The 22,183-nt window shown below is 42.6% G+C and overlaps 1 protein-coding gene across 1 annotated transcript in view; it reads left to right on the plus strand.

The window, feature by feature from the left end:
* The window catches only part of cpne5a (copine Va), a 71,520-nt gene that overhangs the window by 28,319 nt on the left and 21,018 nt on the right, over nucleotides 1-22,183 (plus strand). The window contains exons 10-16 of the mRNA XM_047607295.1: nucleotides 8,348-8,411; nucleotides 13,049-13,152; nucleotides 13,363-13,467; nucleotides 15,764-15,805; nucleotides 16,100-16,175; nucleotides 18,007-18,060; nucleotides 18,658-18,719. Of these exons, the coding sequence (XP_047463251.1) occupies nucleotides 8,348-8,411; nucleotides 13,049-13,152; nucleotides 13,363-13,467; nucleotides 15,764-15,805; nucleotides 16,100-16,175; nucleotides 18,007-18,060; nucleotides 18,658-18,719 (507 nt within the window). The remainder of the gene's footprint in view (nucleotides 1-8,347; nucleotides 8,412-13,048; nucleotides 13,153-13,362; nucleotides 13,468-15,763; nucleotides 15,806-16,099; nucleotides 16,176-18,006; nucleotides 18,061-18,657; nucleotides 18,720-22,183) is intronic.

The following is a 22,183-nucleotide window of genomic DNA, read 5'->3' on the forward strand; positions in this document are numbered from 1 at the left end:
TAAGTGAAAAAGCTAATGACTTCCTATGAGATAGCAGAGAATCATTATTGGTTACTGAAGTGCAACTAGACTCACATTGCCCTCATAACATGTCATTAACAAGTGGAAATGCCATATTTACATCTCATGCAATTGTGAAAATTGTCAAGCTACAAACAAAATGTGTTTACTTTACATTTCTACTGGCTCGATTTCCTCCGGCATACACAAACACGCTGCAATATCAGCCTATTTGTAACAGAAATAGACAGGAAATGGATACTAGGTTGGGAGTGTCGTTGATGTTTCAGGACCACGGACAGTGCTGTTTGTTCACTTGTTCATTTAAAGAAGGTTATGAACGTATGAATGAATGTATGTATTTTTGATCCATCTCATTCAAAGCTTCTTTGTTAGCTTAGTGGGCTGTAACACAACAAAATACGAAACTCCAACAATAACAGCCAAAAATATTTTCACTGTCACTATGGCCTCTTTAATCAGGCAGATGCACAAAAATTAGCAAGTCAAACTGGGCAGAGGACGATAGATGGTACGTCGGTTTTGGTTTTGTTCCACGAGGATGCATCAAAAACCACAGTGGAGTCTCAGGGCTGTAGTTGATTGTGGATACCAAGCAGTTATGTTTGTAAATGACAGCCGCCATGTCGCGTCCCTTAACTGCTGCTCCTATCAACCTTTCCATTCTCATAGCAGTCGCAACATAAAGCAGCAGCAGCAGCTATGCTATTTAAAAATGAATTTTTTAAAATTGTGTGTCTGCAGTTCCCACAGAGAAGAAAAAAGGACAAAAGCTGCACTGCTCTCTTTTTCAATTGCTATGCCAGGTCACTGGTGTTTTAACAGAATAGGCAAAAACACATCAAGAATTCAACTCTGCACGTAATGGCTGAGTGGTGTTTTGTTTTTAATGTGTGCCTTACAAGGACACAAACTAATAGAAAGTTAATCCTATGCTAAATTGGTTAGACACGCTCATGTTTGCTTCTGCTGGAGCAGATAAACACACTGTTGGATTCGCACTTTTCCTCTGTTTTTGATTAAAAAAAAAAAACTCACCACCAATGTTTGGAGATGTTGAACATGATGTTGAATACGCTGCGATTGCAACATGTGAAATCTAAATATCTAAGATGGAAAGATAAGACTTATTCAGAATTAACAGCAGAGTCATGCTCACGGGGTTTCAGACAGTCAACTTTTAGATCGATAAAACTCACTCCTAAGTTTACTCTGGGAAAACTGAAGCAAAGGGCATCGCTTGTCTCATCTTCAGAGACTGGCAGTTCTTTTAAAGATGCCGGTTGATGTAGTTGGCTGGCTGACTCGCGGCTACACAGCTTCCTCTTGAGATGGAAATAAACTGCAGATTTAAACAGGAGTGGGAGGGACGGAAGTTGTGGAATTTGTTAGCGAAACTTAAAAATCCCTCATCCAAGAACTCTGAAATGGGAAGACCGGAGCAGGTAAGCGCTTCTTTAACTTTCGGCCCCACGTTTGCCTGTTTTGCTTAACTGGGAGGTGAAGACGGCTTACAGTAATCGGCATCCTCTGCCTCAGGACATCACACACCATTAGAGCATTCTGCTGCCTCGCTAAATGCCAATTTGGGCTCTGAGGCTGAATGCTAACAAGGGTCCCTCTCTAATAATGTGTATTCCTGCTTAGATGAGGAACTCAGCCCAACTGTGCTGAGTGTACAAGAACCTTTTTCATCTGATGAAACAGGGATTCATTAGGCACCATTTTGGTTCCTAGCAGCACACCTTCCCTCTATCGACCGGCTAGCGGATGTGCTCTGTTTTTGACTTTTCAAGGACTTTAAGGATTATATAATCTAAACAAAAATCTCTGTTCTGCCACAGAAAGAAATGGTAAATTTATTACATGCTGCGGTTGTTTTCGTTATTGGTCTTTAGAGCGGTGCAGATAATAAAGCAATACATTTTTGTCTTTCAGGCAATAATAGAGGCCTTCGGTGCAAGAGCAGGAAAGAGCAGGGGAGCCTCTTACTCTGCAGATAAGCAGAGAGCAGACTTTATTCATTTCTGTCATGACCACAGGCGGAAAGGTGAGAGAGCAGCGAATGCTGCTTCTGCCCCGTTTTAAAACTCAGATGTTGCCGATCTATCCGGCATCCGTTGGGAAAAAGATTGCAATCTATAGTCGACATTAGCGGAGGTCAAGGCAAACCCTGAGCAACATGATATGAATTCCCAAGTTTGTGCTGGGCTCCCGGTGAGCGAGCTGAAGGTGCCATGGCCCCTAATGACATAGACGGGATAAGAGAGAGGAGAATCTGCTGTGAACTGATGTCGTACGCCCGCAGTGTGAACAGTGCAAACGCAATAACAAAGAGAATTTGGCATCTCTTTTGGCCTCTGATAGAGAGGGAGTTTCTGTTCTTGCCGGGGGGGGAAATTGAAAGGGGATTGTTATGTTCTCTAAAGACGGCCTTCCCTTGTTGGCAGGTGAGAATAAAAGGATCGGACTGCACTCACTGTCATGTCTTTGGGCATTCGTTTTGCGTTTAGATTTTACATTTAGCGGTAAAGAAAGTTTCCTTCTGACTGACAACTTCTCCTAATCCTCCCTTTCGCTGTCAAAACAAGCCATTTGTCTGTCTTGCAGGTGGTTGATGAAAGCCTCAATTATTTAGAAACACAATAAATCAAACATTGTTGCAGTAATTAAAGCCTGTGCCGTAATTTTATGTAATCAAAACGTCAACATAGATCTCATTACATCGGTGTGTGCTCATAAAATTGATTACATTGGTAATTTAATCTGATGTTGATAATTGGTCAGTGCATAAACAAAAGAATTAGTTCTATTCAGTGGGTTCATGGTAATGGTCATTATCCACCGGTGGTGCTGATGGATAATGGCCGTAACGCTCAATAGGGTACACAACGTGATTGCAGTAAAAGAAAAATAATGACGCAATGAACATGTTAGTGATAAGACAGGATCTCGTCTTTCACCTCATTTCAACTGGTGGAAAAGCAGTTATTTCCTCACGGTGGTTTTTATGAGTTTTGACATTTGTTATGCAGTTTTTTTTTTTTTTTTTTGCCCTATTTACATGTTTGTGCTCATTGTAACAAAGCTTCAAAGAGCTTAGCGCAGGTTGCCTGTAGCTGCCTCCTTTAAGCACAAACACCAGCTCTGCTTACTTTACCTGTAGGAAGCAGCTCTCATTTCCTGGTGTTCTGGTGTCCTTTTAAATTAGCCAGTTTACTTTTCATTTGTTTAGTTTTTTTTTTTTAATGAATTAATTTATTTTTAGTCCTGGTGAGGTGAGGGATTATGGATGCTTATCTGTGTACAGAGATCAAGGGGATTAGTGGTATAATCCCATTTGAACCCACATAGAGTTTTGGCAGCCTCATCTAATTCTGTTCAACTATGGTCTGCCCACCGCCCCAAACGTTTACTGTGGCACAAAGCCAGATTAAATGCCTGTCGTCCATCTCTTTTGGACGCGACTCAAACCGGTTGTTAATTTATCCCAGCCCCCTTGTCATCCAGACACGTTCACTGACCTTAACAGTGAAATCAATCAGCTCTTCTGTGTAGTGAAAATGATCCTTTTCCTCATCTTGCTCCTTGCTTTGCTCGCACCCCGTCCTCTGAAATGTTTTAATTTGATTATCCACACTCGGTAGGTGTGAATTTGCAAAAATAACACTTTTTGTTTGGGGAGACATGATAGCCCTGCAGTCATTTTGCCTCGTAGGAAAACATGTAGACCCACCCTGCCACCACTGCAGTGCTGGGGGAGTGGGCTCTCGCTCATGCTGCTGAGAAGATAACCTTACCTCGCTCTCATATGCATGACACGTTGCGGCGTTGTTAAATATCAAGACCATTCCTCATCCTAATGACCTAATGTGAACAGAATCAACAATCGCTTCCTTCTCCCTCTTTGGACTTTAATCTCACCAACCACCATCCACCCCTCCTCCGCACCAATAGGTAACAGGGGATACAGGCGCTGTGAATCACTGTTTCCTGACAGCATCTGCGTCTAGATGAGAAGTTATAGAGGCCATACATTGAGCTTGAAGATCCATAATATATCATGTCATGCACGGTAATCTTTTATGCTACTTTTCTTCTTAGGAATAGATGACTCAAATGCATCCTTCCCCTGCTCTCCATTGGTATTCTCTGGAACATCAGTATCAGAAACTTCGACCAAGTAATTGTAGTGATGCTGAAATATGCTCCTTGATCTCTTTCCACTCAGTTGATCAAACAGAGGATCTGTCAAGACAGCTGTAGCTAACCTTATTTCACTGTGAGCTAAGAGCATAGCAGCACTTGTTCCTTCATCTCTTTTTTCTGGCTGCAGGACGCCCGTGTGCTACAAGACCCCGTTTTAGTGCTGTCTCTACTGGTTTGTTTTCTCTGTGGGCTCACCTTTGATCCTCCGGGTTTCTGTTGTAAAGAAAGGGAGACGCGATGCTCGTCTCACTGTAAACATAAGGTCAGCGTCGACACACATCAAGGACAGACACTGGATTGGTCAGGACCATATGGCACGAGTGCCAAAGGAAGACTGCAAGTGATGAATTATGGAGAATTGTGTCAAGGAAAGTGGCAAGTTAGCATACGTTTAGCGCTGTCAGCAGCTAATCTGCGTTGCTGAGATGCTAAAAGACTTTATTACGGCACATTAATCATTCACTGGAAGCACAGAAAGCCTTGATGATAACAGGCTGTCATCAGTCTTTTCTGAACAAGTCCGCCACGTCAAAATAACTCCATTCACTTAACTGCTCTGAATTCAGATGCAATTACTGCTTGTGAACACTTGTTTCTATACTGTTGTTCCTGTTAACTGTATAATTAAACCAAACCAACTTATAGCTAAATATCAGTTTGTCTGGTAAAGGTATGAAAACTACTCAACCTGTGGTATAATGTAATTGCATTGCAACATTTTAATTGAGCATTTGGATTTTTGGTGTAAATCAGAACAAAAAGAATCAAAAATGCCCAGAACTACATGCAGAATATATATATGGAAGATGATGTAGCTTGAAATACTAAAGCAGTTTTGTTGGGCTGGCAATTTCCCGACTGTAAAACATCACACAGTACGCTGACCTGTTTGTTCAACCGGAGTCATTTAAATATTCAAATGCTGCAAATATAACACACATTTACATGACCGGCTGATTAAATCCTGTCGGTTCCTCACGGCAGTCAGACTGTAGACCTCGTTGGCTGCCGATAGTACATGAAGGAGGACCACGGCAGCACATTTCACATAATTTCATCATCAAAGCGTTCTCTCACCAAGGAACCGCCCGTGAATGATTGCAGAGAGAATGAGGCCTCTTGATGCAGGACTCTTCATATCACCAACATTCACATTGCGTCACAGGAGCTGTTAGAGCTCGCGGAAAAAGCCTGAGCTATGAAAAAGGGAAGTCATGTGCCACAGATAATTGGCAGGAACTGTATTTACCCGTTTCAGCGCTTGCTTGCTCTTAACTAGTCATTGTCAGAGAAAATGCCGCACTCAATAATGCATACCTAATTTAAAAAACCATTGCCCTTTTTGGTGCGGGCCCTCTCCTCCAGCAGCAGAGATTAGGTCAGAGTGGCGCATCTTAACGTATCTGGAGCTGATATTTTACCAATCGCTGGATCTCATTTCTTAGTTTGATGGAGTATCAGTCATTACCGTGACCTCCGGGAGATAATGTGACCCGTGGAGTGTGCAGGGTTTACAGGCCTCATTGATGAGGGCTTTACTGCTTCTTCAAGGCACCATCAACCTGCACAGTGGCGACTCGGACCGAACCATCAATAATTCAAGGACAGTTAATTCACCTTGAGACTGATCTCCAGGGACCTTAAAGACAGAGCCTGAGGATGAAATGTGCCTGCCCTCTCAGATTGCCATGGCTTCATTTAACGTTTTTCCTCATTAAAGACTACACAGCAGTTGCAGCTGGATGCTTTGGTTAGTGAATTCGTATTGAGCTATTGATCAAAGGCGATACATCAGGGGCTATAGTTGCTTCTGTTGGGCTTTGTCTGTGTGTTTTATATTGGCCTGGGAAAACTTGCGAGAGGTTAATGGAATCACCTCGTACCATATGTCTTAAAAACATTACCTACACGTCCTGCACAGGTAGATAAGGAAACTACTCTCTCTCTCTCTCTCTCTCTCATAATGGATCCCCTGGTTCAATCTAGTTCTGAAAGTTCGGTCATTGCTGGTTTGAGCTTCAGATTGACTTTGCAAATAATGCAGGATTCTTCTGCTGTAAACTCTCATTTAGCAGAACGGAATCTGCTATTATTCACATTCAGATCAGCTGTCACAGCTTGATGAGGATCTGCAGCAGGTATGACCTTCTAATGATTGATCTCCAGCTAAGGCTGCAGCAGGACTCTCATGTAATTTCCTTCTTTGTCCAGATAGATGACAGGAGTGTCAGCAGCTGGAGTGCTGGTGTTTGATTGGAAAGCGTGTTGGATTGAATGGGCTCTGCCTTTTTCTCAGAGCCTCCCTGCAGAGAGGGAGATTTGCATGTTTGTCACAACTAAATGTTTCAGATCAGCAAACAAATTTAAATATAAGACAAAGTTGTATAAGAGAAAGGTTTTAAAGCGATTTCTTTGAGACTCCACAGAACCACAGTGAGAGCCATTATCCACAAATGGTGAAAACGGTGGAACAGTGGTGAACCTTCCCAGGAGTGACGGGCCGACCAAAATTACCCCAAGAGCGTAGCGATGACTCATCCAGGAGGTCACAAAAGACCCCACAACAACATCCAAAGTACTGCACGCCTCAATCGCCTCATTTAAGGTCACAAATGGCCTGAATGGCAGAGTTCCAAGACCAAAACCACTGCTGAGCCAAAAAGAACATAAAGGCTTGTCTCAGTTGCTCCACAGCGATGTAAAAGACTCATTGCCAGTTATCGCAAATCCTTCCGTCTCTTCATGTAATCCCAGACACACTCAATGATGTCGAAGATCAGAGCTCTGTGGAGGCCATGCCATCACTTCCAGTTACGCTGAAGATAGTTATTACATATCTTACAGTCATACATATCTTACATGATGGATCAACATGTATTTCTCAGCATTGAGGACACCATTAATCTTGACCAAATCCCCAACTCCCTTTGCAGAAATGCAGCCGAAAACTTGTAAGGAACCTCCACCATGCGTCACTGTTTCCTGCAGACACTCATTATTGTAGCTCTCTGTGGTGAACGAACTGCCTTGTGTTACAGCCAAATGTTTCAAATTTTATCCAGAGCGCCTGCCGCCATTTTTCTGCAACCTAGTTCCTATGTTTTCATGCATAGTTGAGTCTCTTGGCCTTATTTCCACGTCAGAGGGATGGATGTTTGTCTGCAACTCTTCCATGAAGTCCACTTCGGTATTCTCCAGATAGTAGATGGGTGTACCTGGGTCCCGCTGGTTTCTGACAATTCTGAGCTGATGGCTCTGCTGGACATCTTCCTATTTAAAAGGGAAATAAGGGTTGATGTGTTTTTCATCTGCTGTACTGAGCTTCCTCGGCCGACCACCGCGGCTACAGTCCTACAGTGTACCTGATTGATGCTGGTTTGAGGGCAAAGGGTAGTGACACCAAATATCGATGTAAAAATAAACAACATCATTATTTGTATTTTTGAAAGTGTCCTTAGTTTACAGCATTTATTTCCCCACACCTGCCTAAAACTTTTGCACAGTGCTATATATTGTTCCACTTCACTATTGTGTTGCGATGTCTCTTGATCATCTGCTGGAGGGGGAATCGGTGGTAAACAACTGCCAACCTGAGCTGATATTTAAAGTCTTAACGCGGTGCTGTTCTGTGTCCCAGTGGTTTTAATCTTCACTGTACTAGATTTTACAAGATGGTCTGTATTTATAACTTGTTTTTGACTCACTTAAAGTGGCAAGGATAAAATAGGGTGATCATTAGAGCTGCCAAACCGTCTCACTAATGTTACATTTAGTATTGGATTAAAGCTAAATTTTGTGTATTATGATATATAGAGAGTGGCAGTATAAAAGCTTTGCAAACTTTTATCTACTGCTTGTGTGCCAGTGGAGGAATTGTGACTAATCCAGGCTGTGGAGTAAAAGCAAAACAGATCTCCTCAGCTGCACTTTTAGAAAATAATGAGACTCACCAGAGGTCTCACCAGAAAGAAACTGCAGACAAATTTGTATCAGTGTGTTTATTGGCAACACCCAAAGACAAAATGCAACATGATTCTTCTATCAGTGCTAAGCTGCTAACCTTTTAAAATTAACACTTTTGCTGGAAGAGTTAAATGATATCGGTGTTTTTCCACAGTGGTATCCCCGGGAAGAAATGTGGAACCATTATCTTGTCTGCCGAGGAGCTGGGAAACTGCAGAGTAAGTCCAAAAAAACTTTCAGCCGGTTTACTTTTTAATGTCTTTTTAATGTGTTTACACTGTAGGGTTCAGAGTAAATGTTTCGCTTTGTTCACTTTGCTAATTTGGGCCTTTTACCAACGTGCACATCAGCGTTTAATTGAATGTATTGATAGACTGTGACATGTGAGCGTGAAACTGTGGTGGGGAATTGATGCATAATGCGTGTTTAGCAATGTTCACAAGCTGAAGTGAAGTGCAGACATTTAATAGCCTTGACTTCAGTTTGAGATATATGGAATTATAAATGTCCTTGTTAAACGAGCAGGATAAGGTGGGTAACTGCGCGGTTGTGTTTGTCATTTAGAAATTGTGTACATGGTGAATATTCTACGAGCTTCAATGGTTGTTTAATGGGACCGCCTTCATTCCAATCACTAAAACAGGCATTTGCTCCGATGTGTAGCGTGTTAATCCATGAGTCTGCGTTAATAACCTGTGTCCACTAATGCCCATTGGCTTTCTCTCTACACTGCTAAATGAAGACAGTAAATAATCACATTATGGTACTGCCAGTGGAGCAGGAGAAAGTAGCAAGAGTTATTAACCAGAACAGTCGGCCTCCCTCAGAGGCTCCACGTTTAGCCTCCCTATCGATGTTTTATGATGTCCTAAAACATGTAAAAATATAGACATTCAGGGTTTCGTAACTTCCTCGTCTAGTGACAGGTTTCAGGTTTTACAGCGGTTGTATCTGATTAGGAGGATTAGGGGAACCGATAATGAAACTGTCATGATAACCATCCCTGATTGTGTCCTGCTGGACTGAAGTGTCAGCGCTCGCACTCACTCAAGGGCTCCTGTGAGTCACCAGGTGTGTTGCACCTGTGATGACAGGAGTTAGCGCCGTCACTGCGAAGCGCCACTTTGAGAAGTGATTCAGTAATATAAATGCAAATGATTGTTACTGGTACAAATGACCATGTCTTTTCTCCTGGACTCGGTTATGGAGACACAGACTTGACATATTACTCTAGACCTGCCCCATTTGCACAGAGTTTAACCCTGAATGTGAAAACAGACAAATAAAAGAAAAGGCAGATTATGAAGGATGATTGAAGACGCCGCTGTCGGCTAAAGTCCCACAACTGTGACTTATAGCGGTTTGCAATTGCTGCCATCCGTCTGGATGTTGTGTATTCTGTAATCACACCTGTGACCAACAAATGGAGGCAGCTGAGTTGCTGCGTCGCCTGAGGTAAATACTGCAGCTCTTGTTTGGGGAAAATAGCACAGTGGGAATTGACTGGGGAGGTTCTGCGGGTTCTGCAGGGACTGTCAACCAGGAGGTGAGTTAGCTCTGAACTTTGAGGTGGATTTGCCAGGTATCATTAGACAGAGCAACAGCCACTGCATGGATCAAAGGCTTCCCCCTGGCTGTTGTTATCTCTGGCACACGTGACTGCTGAGCAGTGGCTGGCACAGTTTCACGTCTTCCTCATGGAACAGCTGCAATTCTGTCTTGATTTAAATTTGAGTGGAGCACATAGGACTTTACGTATGACAGGCGGAAACCCCCATTCACGCCTGTCTGTGGATTAAACAGGGCAAGTGTTATCGAGTGCGTAAGGCTTCTGCCAGATCAAATCGGCCTAAGGCAAATTTAGTCCTTCACCCGAAATCACAAATTTGCCACAAAGGGTTTTTACAGTGTGTTTGTACTTCAGTCTCTACCCTTAGACTTTCTGTTTAATTAGATTATTTTAATTTAATTTAATTTAATTGCATTTTATTTCTTTATTTGTGTGTGCACTTAAAAGTATTTGCGCTCTTCTGATTTTCTGCATAAAAAAACTGACTCAGGACTTTGACTGGGTCGTTCCAAAATAATAATTTAGTTCTTATCTAACCATTCTTTTGTAGAACGACTTGTGCGCTCGTTGTCTTGCTGCATGACCCAGTTTCTGTCCAGATTCAGCTTGCAGACACACGTCCTGACATTTCCTTTACAAACTGGCTGGTATAACTCAGAATTCATTGGCTCATCGTTGATAGCCCACCGCCCCGGCCCAGATGATGTTCTTTCTCCTGATGGTGGATTAATGAACACAAACAGCGTGAGAGGCCTTTAGCTGCTTCAAAGTTACCCTGACTGTGCATTTGTGGATTTGTGGATCTTTACAGATGTGACCTTTTAAAAGCCTGATGAGCAACAACAACTCTTTTTCTGAGCTCCTCAGCGTCTTTGTCTGTGCCATCATTCATTTCCACAAACACGTCAGACTGTAACCAATACCTGAATTATTTATGCAAAACCCTGGCGCTGAACGACAACTGAGTCTCATTACATTGATTGGATACACTTCTGAACAGATGTACTCTAATTTGACCTTAAAATCACCCTATAATCCTAGAGGTTCGCTTTAACTTCTGCACCTCACAGATGTAATGTAATATTGGCTCAGTTTTCTGAATAAACACCGAAGCGTAATATTCCAGCTTCATGTGTTAGATTGGATTCTCCTTATCTACTCTCATGGCTCGTGTGAAAATGCCTTGATGCATTTTTATGTATAGATGTAGAACATTCTGAAGCGTGCCAATACTTTTAAGTGGCACTGTATGTATGTGTAACGGATACCTCCATTCACAAAGCCCCTCCACCTGAGGCTTACAGTTATAATAGATAAACACTCCCAATGAACGGAGTGGTGCGTGAAGCATACAAAAGAGCTGTGTTAATTTGTGGCTCATATAATCCTTCTGGCACATTATTCGTTCACTGCGCGCTGCTATACCGTGAATGTCATGCGCCTATGTTACACGAATGCAAATACTTGCATTCGTGTAACGCTACTTTTCAGAGACCAGTCGTTGCTTTCTGAACCCAGTCGTGTGCACTGCTCCGCCACTTACCCCATGCAGCGATATCTTGGTAAAGCAGAGCAATAGGAAGGAGGATGGAGACTGCGCCTCAGTATTCCCCTGCTGCTCCTAAACCGCAGTGGCTGAAATGAATGTTCTGCCTTTTCCACACTTAATGAGAGAACACTGCTTGGCTCTAAAGTGGGTATGTGTTATCTGTGCCTAATGAAGGCCTTAGGCTCTGTGTTGCCATGATAGTGTAATTGTAGAGGCAGTGTCAGGGTTAAGCAGGACGCTTATGTCGTCGGTGCTATTTTTAAGGGTGTGGAAAACTGACCTCAGCAAACTCGTCTAACATGATGTGTTTGGTATTTTCTGTTTTTTTTCTTTTTTTTTTTAATCTGCCAATTGGGAACTTGGAAAATTAGATGTGCTTGTGAAAAGCCGCCAAGGGAGAACTTTACACACTTCAGGTATAAAATGCACAGTGGATGGCTCTGTGACTGGCTGAGCCGTATCCAACTATACAAATTGGAAAAAGACAATTTTCTGGTAACAAGCTCTTTTTCTAGTTTGCACACTGGGTGGAAATGCAGATAATAACTGGAAATGACAGTAGGAAATGAAAATAGACGCACAGCTGCCCATTTAGCTGCCTCCAGTGACTGGCTTAATTTTTTATTCGTTACTTTTCCTCTGTTTCCACAATGTTTTTCCACATTTTGCAGCTAAATATGTTAAAACGATAATCAATTAACTTCATTATCGTGCTCTATTGCCACGTAGAGGCTTCTTTCACTCTGCGTTTGTCTAAAAAAGATGGTGTCAGGCTTGGGCTGTGTCTGTGTCCAAGGTTTTAAATGAGGTGATGGAGGTTAGTGAGAGGCAGGTCAGAGGCAGAATGCACCACCCTGATGTGGGTCAAAGCAATCAATAGAGGCCTTGCCCGGCACCATGCTGATTCACATCTAACAGCGGTGCTTCAAAACCCAAATGCCCAAGAGTCTGGCTACATAAAACCAGCTCTGCTCTTTGCTACTCTTTAAGATACGATGAGTAGACATCAGACTTGCATACGCAGTGTGTTTCGGGGCTATAAAGTTGTTGTTTTTTTTAGACAGAACTGTCTCAGGGATGGAGAGTTTCTACCGATGTGGACATTTAACCGTCCAGTGCGCCCGTTCTGTAGCCTCATTATTATACAATGTCGTCTAATACTTTGACCACGGGGAGACTATCTAGCATCAAGAGCATTATGGGCCACGCTCATTGTCCCTGATATGGCAGTGCACATTGAAATGCAGCCTAAATTAGTGTAATTATGATAATACCAGGCTTTCTAATGTGTCATTAGCTGCACTCACACCCTCCGCATCCTTTATGTACACAGCCCCCCATCCGTCCCTCCATGTGCAGGGTTTCAAAATCCGTGTCTGCGTCTGTGTACAGTGTTACTATTATTATATTCAGCACAAGGTATTTTCAATTTCATGTCTCTTATCCCATCCACGATGCCGAGCGGGAGTTGCTTATTAAAGAAATGGTAATGAATGCATCTACAGGTTTTGGGAACTAGAGCCGACTGGTTGGTTTCGCTCTCCTATTATTAGGATTCAGTCAGCACTTTGCTTTTATTTGGCGCTTTGGTGCTTTCATGTCCTGGTACACAGCATGTGTAAACACACAACAGGGGGTAAACAGAGGCAGGAGCATGGATTTACAATGTCCTCTACTTTTTCTTTTTTCTTTTTTTTTTTGTCTTTCCATTTCTGTGACTCTCTGTCTCTCTGTAGGATTATGCCACCATGCAATTCTGTGCCAACAAACTGGATAAAAAAGACTTCTTCGGAAAGTCGGACCCCTTTATGGTCTTCTACAGAAGTAACGAGGATGGCACGTGAGTTCTGCTCTTGCTTCAGCTTCTCTGCGGGTTTTTTCCCTTTAGGCTTATCAAAGTCAAGAGGTCGTGAGAATTAGCCCGAGATCCCTTGAACTCTTGGTGCATCCTGCTGCGAGTAGATTTCATCATTGCGTTTCTTGTTTTGTTTTTTGTTTTTTGGTGATGTGTGCTTTACGATTTTAAGTCCCTGTTGACCTGCGGCTCCAGGTTCACCATCTGTCACAAGACTGAGGTGGTGAAGAACACACTGAACCCTGTGTGGCAGCCCTTCTCCATCCCCGTCAGAGCGCTCTGCAACGGAGACTACGAGAGGTAGGTTCAGTCGTAATGTGAACACACACGTGCACGCTGCGATTTTCTTGAGGAAATCAAAGTTTCAGTGTGAACGCACTCATTTCAAAACGGATCAGTGCATCAATCCTCAGACCCGATTGATTATCTGCTGGTGGAATCTATTACAGGCCTTTCACTGACTGCATGCTGCCTTGCCTGGCCTCGCATTGATTTGCACACCAGCCTTTCAGAGCATTTCAAGTTTCTGATTGGCTGCGCAGTGGCATCTTTTATCTTATCTGAATCTCCTCGGAGCAAAGGGCCCCAGAAGACACCCGAGAAGCAGGGAGAGTTTGGCAGGAAAATAAAAAAATAAGAGAGAGAGAGAGAAAAAAAGAAAGGAGGAAAGGGAGAGTGGCTGTGCCTGTCGTTCTGCAGACAGGTAGCTGGAACAAGAATCACCGCTGTGTGTGTGTGTGTGTGTGTGTGTGTGTGTGTGTGTGTGTGTGTGTGTGTGTGTGTGTGTGTGTGTACGTACATGCATAGGCATGAAAGCATGTGGACACAGACAGCCACGAGAGTGTGTAGAAGTCGTCAAAGTGCACGTCAAACCCTGCCCTCTCCACCACACTGGGTGTCAACAAAGGTTCTGTGCTTCGATTCCCGTCTCTGCTCACCTGCCCACAGAAGCTAATTGGGTCAGACAGATGGAGCAGAAGCATGAAAGGCGTCTCAGTCCCTTTGAGGATTTTGATGACAAGAGAAACCTACTGCAATTTAGGGTCTCTTGACTTTTCTAGCAAACTATCCACCGTTAGCTCGGTTGTGATTTTTGTCATGATCTGTCTCCAAAAGATATCCAGCAGAGCCTCTCAGTGTCAGCACCCTATGGCACGGTGTGTGTCTTCTCTTTGATCCACGTACTTTTTGGGCAAATCACATTCTGCGTTTAAAAAGTAATTGTTCCAGCTAAAAACCAGATGGGTATTGAGACTTGAGTCTCGTGTGCAGCGGTTCAAAGTCTTTGGCATTTTGTTTCAAATGCATGGACAGGGGCAGCTGATGCTCCAGCGCAGACAAGACTCATGATTTGCACCTCACTTTTCCTCCTTGCCTGCATTCGTCGTGTAAATCTACAGACAGAAGGATGACGACGTGTTTACTGCCACTCTGCAGACGCGTCTTTCACTGGTGTGTGAATCTGATGAATCTCTTTTGATCATGTGGGTTGAGGAGTGACAGGGAAGTGAAATCTCTCCCATTCACGCTCACGTAAGAAATGAAATGAAATTGATTTGAAGTGAAACGTGCTGTAGCGCTGCCGCTGACCCTCATCCATTATTTTAATGTTGGCTTGTCACTGGGGAGTCATTGCTGAGGGGCTGAGGAGTGTCAAAATGTATTATTTCTTTTCAGGATTAAAAGGAGGAGGTGATCGTATTGTCTCTCTGACACTAAATATCAGGCTTTGTTATATGTTTCAGTATATAGAGGGAGATAACGACTGGTTTTAGTTGAGCCTCATTCTTCTATTCTGACTTCATCTCTCTCCTCGCCACGTGGACGTGGTGGTGGTGCAGACAGAATGAGTTCAGGTCAGGATAAGAGGGCAGGCCTCCATCATCCTCCCTTTTCTCGATCTAACTGACACATGATTGACAGCGTATGATGGGAGCGCGGGCCGCTGGCAAGCCACTCGTGCTTCCAACAGATCAAGAAGAAAAGAGGAAGCGCTTTCCTCATTCTGCAGTGAATTCTCTCAGGCCTAGTTGTTTGGTTTTTCACCTTCCGACTTATTTCGGGAACTTGCAAATAATATTCCTTCCCATGAGTGTAGAGTTCTGACTTTGTCATGTGCTGAGAAAATGCTCCCCTTCCGTGTGAGACAAACAAAAACTGGCTAGTAAACAGTTTGTTTAAGAAGTTGTCAGCTCGCTCTAAAAACTTATTTTGATGCTTGACTGAAACAGACTCTTGGTCTTGGTTCAGTGTTTACTGAGACTGGCACTGGTTTGCTATTAGCTGTTGCATTTTAAAATCCGACTGGTCTCAGAGTGCAGCACAGTCTGGCTTCAAGGAGGTAACACGTTTATGCCGCCATTATTAAATCCTCAGGAAGATACCTGCATCTTTTGCATGCAAAACACGGAGCGGGCTTTATGTCATTGATTTAATTCCGCTTTCACTGACAATTAATGGCCTGTAATAGCTTGTTTTGTTTCAGAAATGTTCTTTCTGAGGTTTGTCCTTAATCACATTAGGGTTGTAGATCATGTGGTGCATAAATGTTCCCCTCGCAGACAAAGGCTCTTTCTTCTTTTATTGCGTTTCACAGGACAATCAAGATAGAAGTGTATGACTGGGACAGAGATGGGAGGTAATGGATGCGTGCACGCACACATACAAACGCATTTATGATTATAAACTCATTAAGAAGACATTTATGAAACTTGTTTATGTGTTTTCTTCCTCAATTCTCCTGCAAATTAGCAGACATTCCCAAGACATTGGCAATTCTTATGGCTTTCCTGCTACTAATTACAATAAACAATGGTTATTATCTGTTATTATTGTTTTTGGTTATAGTTTAATTCAATTAGAGTAAATGCTTTAGCCGGGTGTGTTGACATTAACACTTGTGTGACGCAGTGTTTTTGTCTCTTTACTTCAGCCATGACTTCATCGGGGAATTCACCACAAGTTACAAAGAGCTTTGTCGGGGTCAGAACCAGTTAAATGCGTTTGAGGTGAGTGCAGACAATGACAGTGATCTTCATGTCAAACTGTTGTTGCACATTTTCCTTTGGACTTTTATAATGGGTCCTTACTTTACTTTTACTTTTAAACAATTTTAAAAGTGGAATTGGGATCACAACACACACGTGACCGATTTATGTCCACTCCTGAGGAGAGGCTCCACCTGTTTCTTCAGTGAGAAGTTTCTGTGTTCACGGCAAGAAAACTAACCGGACAAGTTTGTGTGCCAACTGTTAACGGATGAACTGTTGATGCACCTTTGCCACAAATTATTCTGCTCAGCACAAAAAGAGGACAGTGTGAGAATCCTATTTCGATTTGAGAGCAAATCATTGTGCCCTTTGGCTCACTGAGGCCTTGTTTAATGACAGGAAACTCTTTGGGTCCTACCTGTTTGAGCCGAGTCGCGGCTCTCTGAGATTAACAGCTAGCCTCCTCTGTCCGTCCTGGTCCCACTCCACATTAAGCCTCTCAGAGGTTAAGTGGTGCAGTAGACCAGATGAGAAATAGTGCATCTGTGGTGAGAATACAAATTGAGATACAACACCACTGTGGGGCTGATTAGAAGTATTTTTAGATAGCATTTGGAAGGCCAGATTAGGTTTTGCTGTGAGGCACCGGTTAGCCATATTGCTCCCTGCTCATTTAAACACTTGCCATATTCCATTAGCCTCTGAATTTGTCATGGAGGTGGCCTAAGAAAAGAACAGAGACTGGGGAGCGGAGAGGATGATGGAATAGGTTAGGAGAGACAGAGAGGATGTCAGAAAGAGTGAGCTGCATACAGAGCTGGCCTTTCACACTGCTGACATGGCAGAAGGAAGTGCATCCATTACCCTTCACCAAACCTTTCTCTGTTTCAATTAAAAAAAAAACGAAGGGCAGCGGTTTCTTCCTGCTCCCTTTGCCAGGTCAATGAGTTTGAGCCTCTTTCAGGTCGCACACCAAAAAAAAAAAAAAGGACATGGAGCCACCTTTTCATTGTTGACAAATAAAGAATTTGAATAGGTCACAGCCTCCAGTGTTTGGCCCTTCTCAGGCTTCCGCATACTCAACCCGACATGCACAGGGCTTTGCAGACATTATCTCCATGAGCTGAGATGACAGCGGGCTAATGCTAACGGAGGTTGGTGTAATCGCATGTGATGTCCAGCGGTCTTATGAGGCGTCGCAGGTTGAGGAGCAGCATTAGAAGCCACAGAATGGAGTAAAGAACAGAGGAGATATTTCCTGGAGTATTATTCTGTGTGTGTGTGGAGAATCTGCAGAATGAGCAATAGAGATATTTGACCTTACTTACTGTTGCGTGCGTGCTTTTGACAGGAAGCTTAAAATATAACTTTCATTTAATGCGGGGAGCGCTATAATCCCTCATCTCGCCTTGTTTATCTCCCCTATATGTGTGCATTTATTTGTATGTATCTGCCCACATTACATTTTATTGTACACCTGTGAATTGGCTTACAGTGTAATTCATTCTGTAAGCCGGACTCATTTTCTTCATAATGGGACATGGAACATGTTTTCCACTGTCCCCCAGGGCTGGTAATGTACATACCGAATGTACAGTACTGTGTAGATAGGTGCTTATAAAAAAAATCCCTTTGAATAATCTGCCTCTCGCTGCGAGGCATGATCAATGGTATCTCATTCTCACCTGCTGCAGTTATTGGATTCCCTTCCCTATGCTCCATTACCCTTACAGACATGGAGTAGGAGGACAAAGATGTTTTTATTACTTGCTTAAGGGTGGATGAAAAGAATTGTGCTGCAAGTTTACATTATCATTATCCTCCGTTTCCATTCTGCCTCTCGTGCCAGGTGGTGAACGCCAAGAAGAAAATAAAGAAAAAGAGATACATCAACTCTGGAACGGTGAGTCTGAGATCTGAGATAAAAGAGGAAATCTGCCGGCGCACGCACACACCCGCCCCCCGCTGCTTTTGTATTCACCAGGAAGTTTCCACTAAGTGGACTGCGCAAAGCAGTTTCGCCTCGTAAATGTTTTTGTTCCATTCGCAGTCTCGGAGACCGTGATCCAGACAGTGAATGTAAGTAGAAGGGAAAACATTGCAGTGACCTCGGATGGGGTGAATACCCAGGTCTGTTGAAATGCATTAAGGGACTCTGGCTTGTCGTCGTCTCAGCGAACCGAGGTGATAGATGTTCATAAAAGAGCCACGGTGTTGTCACCGCTCTTGCTCTGTGCTGTGACTCAGTAATTAAAATCTGCGAATAGAAATCCATCACGCGTATCATCCATCAGTCTGCAGCCGCACTGATGTTCAGTGATTGTAATACTAATACGCAGCTCGGACAACAAAATCACTCTGCGTGGATAAGTCATTTTGTGGGTGGTTAGCTCCGAGGTCAGTGTTAATGTGTAGATCGGTTTATTGTGTTTTTCTTAATTGCAAAGCGTGAATTAATCAGTTTTTTTGTTTTGTTTGTTTTTCGTTCTTTTTTTCTCAGGTGTCCTTGTTGTCTTTCAACGTGGAGTCAGAGCACACCTTCCTGGATTACATCAAAGGAGGGTGAGTCCACGTGATTACATTTCTTAAACATGCCTTCTACTCAAAAAAATTTGATTATTTGTATTATTTCACTTGAAAGTTTGAATTTCTATGAACAGACAGATGCGTGTGCAGAGTTTGACACATGGTGACAAGTGGTTTTCATGTTTTCTATGTACTTGGTCTCCTCTGTGAAGCAGGTCACATCTCTGGTTCAGTATTTGCTGATTCACGATTTTAGAGCATGTATTTTGAATGAAGCAGAATGATTGAGCATTATTTTTTAATTCCTTCTCGGGTTATTGAAAAAATATGAAAAACGAAAAATGACTTATATGTCATCTATAGGAACACTAGGGTCATAAAATCTTTGATTTTCTTAAATGAATGCAATTTCCTACATCCTCTTATCTTGCAAGACTGGTTTTGAATGTCTCACGAGACCACGCAACAAGATGTGAACAAAACAGAAGCTGAAACCATCGACAGCAGAGGCCTCAAAGCTTATGTGCGGCAACATTTTTGGTTTTAACAAATACGTCGACAGAGAAGAGCAAAAGGAAAAGATTAAGAATATGGCGCCAACTATGGGTAAAATATTGGGAAAACACCACGAATCTCAGAAATGAATGACCAACGGCAACTGTTTCTGTTTGGAGATCGAAATGTCATTATATTAATTGAATGAAGTTGAAATGACTTCAGTAAATCAGTAGCAGTACCCAGCCTTAATAAACACCCCACTGTGAATAGCATGAAAAGAAAAATAAGTTGTTCACAAGAAGTTCCCTGTCTAACAACATAAACAGTTAAATGGAGGAACAGGCCTTCCCTCTGTAACCTCAGGGCTCACTGTAAATGGTAAATTCCAGCCCCTTGTTATGCTCATATATTATGTGCCTGCGCTCTCTGCCCGTTTAAACCACAAACACCGCGGCACCGTTCAGCACTGGTAGAGGACTGCGAATTTCCTCCATGCTCCATTATGCACCACATCTGAGCTTCTCTAGGGGAGCCTCTTGTACAGTAAATGTAACTCAGCTGTAATTCGTGTGAGCGTGAACATACCAGCCGTAATCTCTGTTACATTACCACCGGCGTTTAATACATTAGTTTGTAAGTAGGTAGCCGGAAACCAACATTAAATGTCAATGTACTGTTTTCTTGGTTTATTACCAGTGCTGTAAACATTTACTATTTACGTCCGAGCCTTTTCCATTTATGTATGGCATAAACTTACTGTCTCCATAAACTCCACACAGACTAAAAAAGGGTTTCTGCCTGCTCGATAAACCCAATGGGAGCTTTTGCATGCATCCAACACAGATTGTGGCTAGCAGCCCTCTTCCCTCTTCCTTCTGTTGGCGCTGATTGTTTATCTTTGAAGAGGTTTCCCTGTTGTCGCCATGTCGCACACACCAGTCATCTGCACAGACAAATGGCACCGCAGTGGGCTCGTGACTTTGGGTTTTTAATCTGCAGTAAGCTACACACCTACGAAGCCGTACGCCGATCAGCCAAAACATTAAAACCACCGACAGGAGAAGTAACATCAACCATCTTGTGGCAATTCAGTTTTCTGCTGGGAAACCTTTGGACACCCTCAGAAGGTCTGTATCCATACTCTGATGAGTCACAACTGTTTTGAACGCCCATTCAAGACCTACGCAGTATTAGGTCATAATGTTATGGTCTGATCCGTGTATTTTGTGAAGCCAGTTTGCCTGACAAAAGCCTACACGCAGCTGGAAGTAAGTGGGAAAAATACATTTGACTGAACTCCTTCAGTGGTTTCTCTACAGTACATAAACGTGGTATTAGATTATCAGTTGATGGTGGGAGTTGGGAGTTGGTGGGAATTTTTTACAGCAACAGAGAACATTAGTGAGCATAGCAGACATTGTAGGCATGCCATCGCTGTGACTAATGCATGGAAATAAGGTAGAAAATTACGACTGTGAGATTCACTGCAGCAGTTCTAAGTACATTACTTTAGCTCCCCCAACTCATCCTATCCCCGACTCCTCATTGCAGTTCAAGTACCCTTCCACATTTTCTTCAGTGTTATTGAACGCTGCTGTTGTCGAGTGGCCTTGAATTTCCACATACGAGTAGAGTGTTGCCCCTAAGGAGAACGACCATACCCACTGCAATGCCTACATTGTGGATGAATATGAATGATTCTGATAAAATATGGAGGAGATCTGAGAGCTTAATTAAGGACAGGCAACCTGTCACATATGGAAATGTTTCTCAGTGGATCAGTGGCTGCCCTGGTTTTGGTTCTTTAGTGCTGCTGCTTTGCCACTGATGGCTGAGTGTCCCAGATCTGTCCCGTCGGTCTCTCTCCAGTTCACACAAATGGACACACATGCTCTACCCACAGATGCAGAACACTCACTCATTCTCAGAGTATCACTGTTTTTAATGCTCACCTTTTCTATCTATCTTCTATCTTAAGACACTGCAGAAAAATGGAGATAGAGGGGGAATTTGAAGACAACTAGGTCACAAATACACCAGATACACTAAATTTGTGTTTACTTATTTTTATGTTGGTGCGGCTTAACATAATACGCATAAAAACATAGATAATCAGTTTCAAATTTACAGTAACCTAAATAGTAGTGGGGCATATGCATAAAATATACCACTGTTGTTTTTTTCTTTAAATTAGTGCAAACTGCTTTGCAACATTTGAAAGAAAAGGAAGCTAAAGCGAGGGGTAACACACGTGTTGTGGAAGCACATGAACATAAATAAGCTAAACAACATTGCCGCATTTTTATTGGATTTTTAGGAGATAAATACCTACAGAAACTCACATTTTATGAAGAGAGAGTCCAAATAAACGTCACAAAAGAAAACAGATGCGTTTTCTCGGACAGCAAAATCACATCTCGCAAATGTAGGGAGGGAGACATGAGCGCTAACCTCTTGATCAGATATGGCATAATCAGAAATCTTACCCAGATTTCTTGCAGACGGCTCCATATATATTCAACTGAGTGCTGAGGGGGAAAAAATACTACAGACCAGCAAGAGAAACATTTCCTTTACAAAAAGTATTTTGTTTCCACTGAACTTTTATTAGGACACGTTGCTGCTGGATTTATTGAACAGCATCTTCTTTTTACTTGTAGACATCATGTATTTAAGGATCGATCCATCTATAAATTAACCCAAGTGGGTGAAACTAAAGGTATGTTTCTGTGATTCTGTCATTGAAGTTTCAGTGAAGGCATGAAATTGAAATTCAGTGAAAAAGCTTCTGATGGAGCCGTTAACATGATTCTGATTGGGCTCTTATTAAGTTTATTGGCAGAATAAACGTCTGCGCTGCACCCGTCCTGGTACTTAACGTTGCTCTTAAATGGTTGTTCTTTGTTATTTAAATGTAATACTTCTTAATATACCAGTCAGTTTGAAATTTCACTTCAACCATGAAACTGTTTCACATAGAAACAAGACTGCGATTAGCCCAT

This window comes from Mugil cephalus, chromosome 1, assembly GCF_022458985.1.
Source record: "Mugil cephalus isolate CIBA_MC_2020 chromosome 1, CIBA_Mcephalus_1.1, whole genome shotgun sequence".
In the NCBI taxonomy this organism is placed as follows: domain Eukaryota; kingdom Metazoa; phylum Chordata; class Actinopteri; order Mugiliformes; family Mugilidae; genus Mugil; species Mugil cephalus.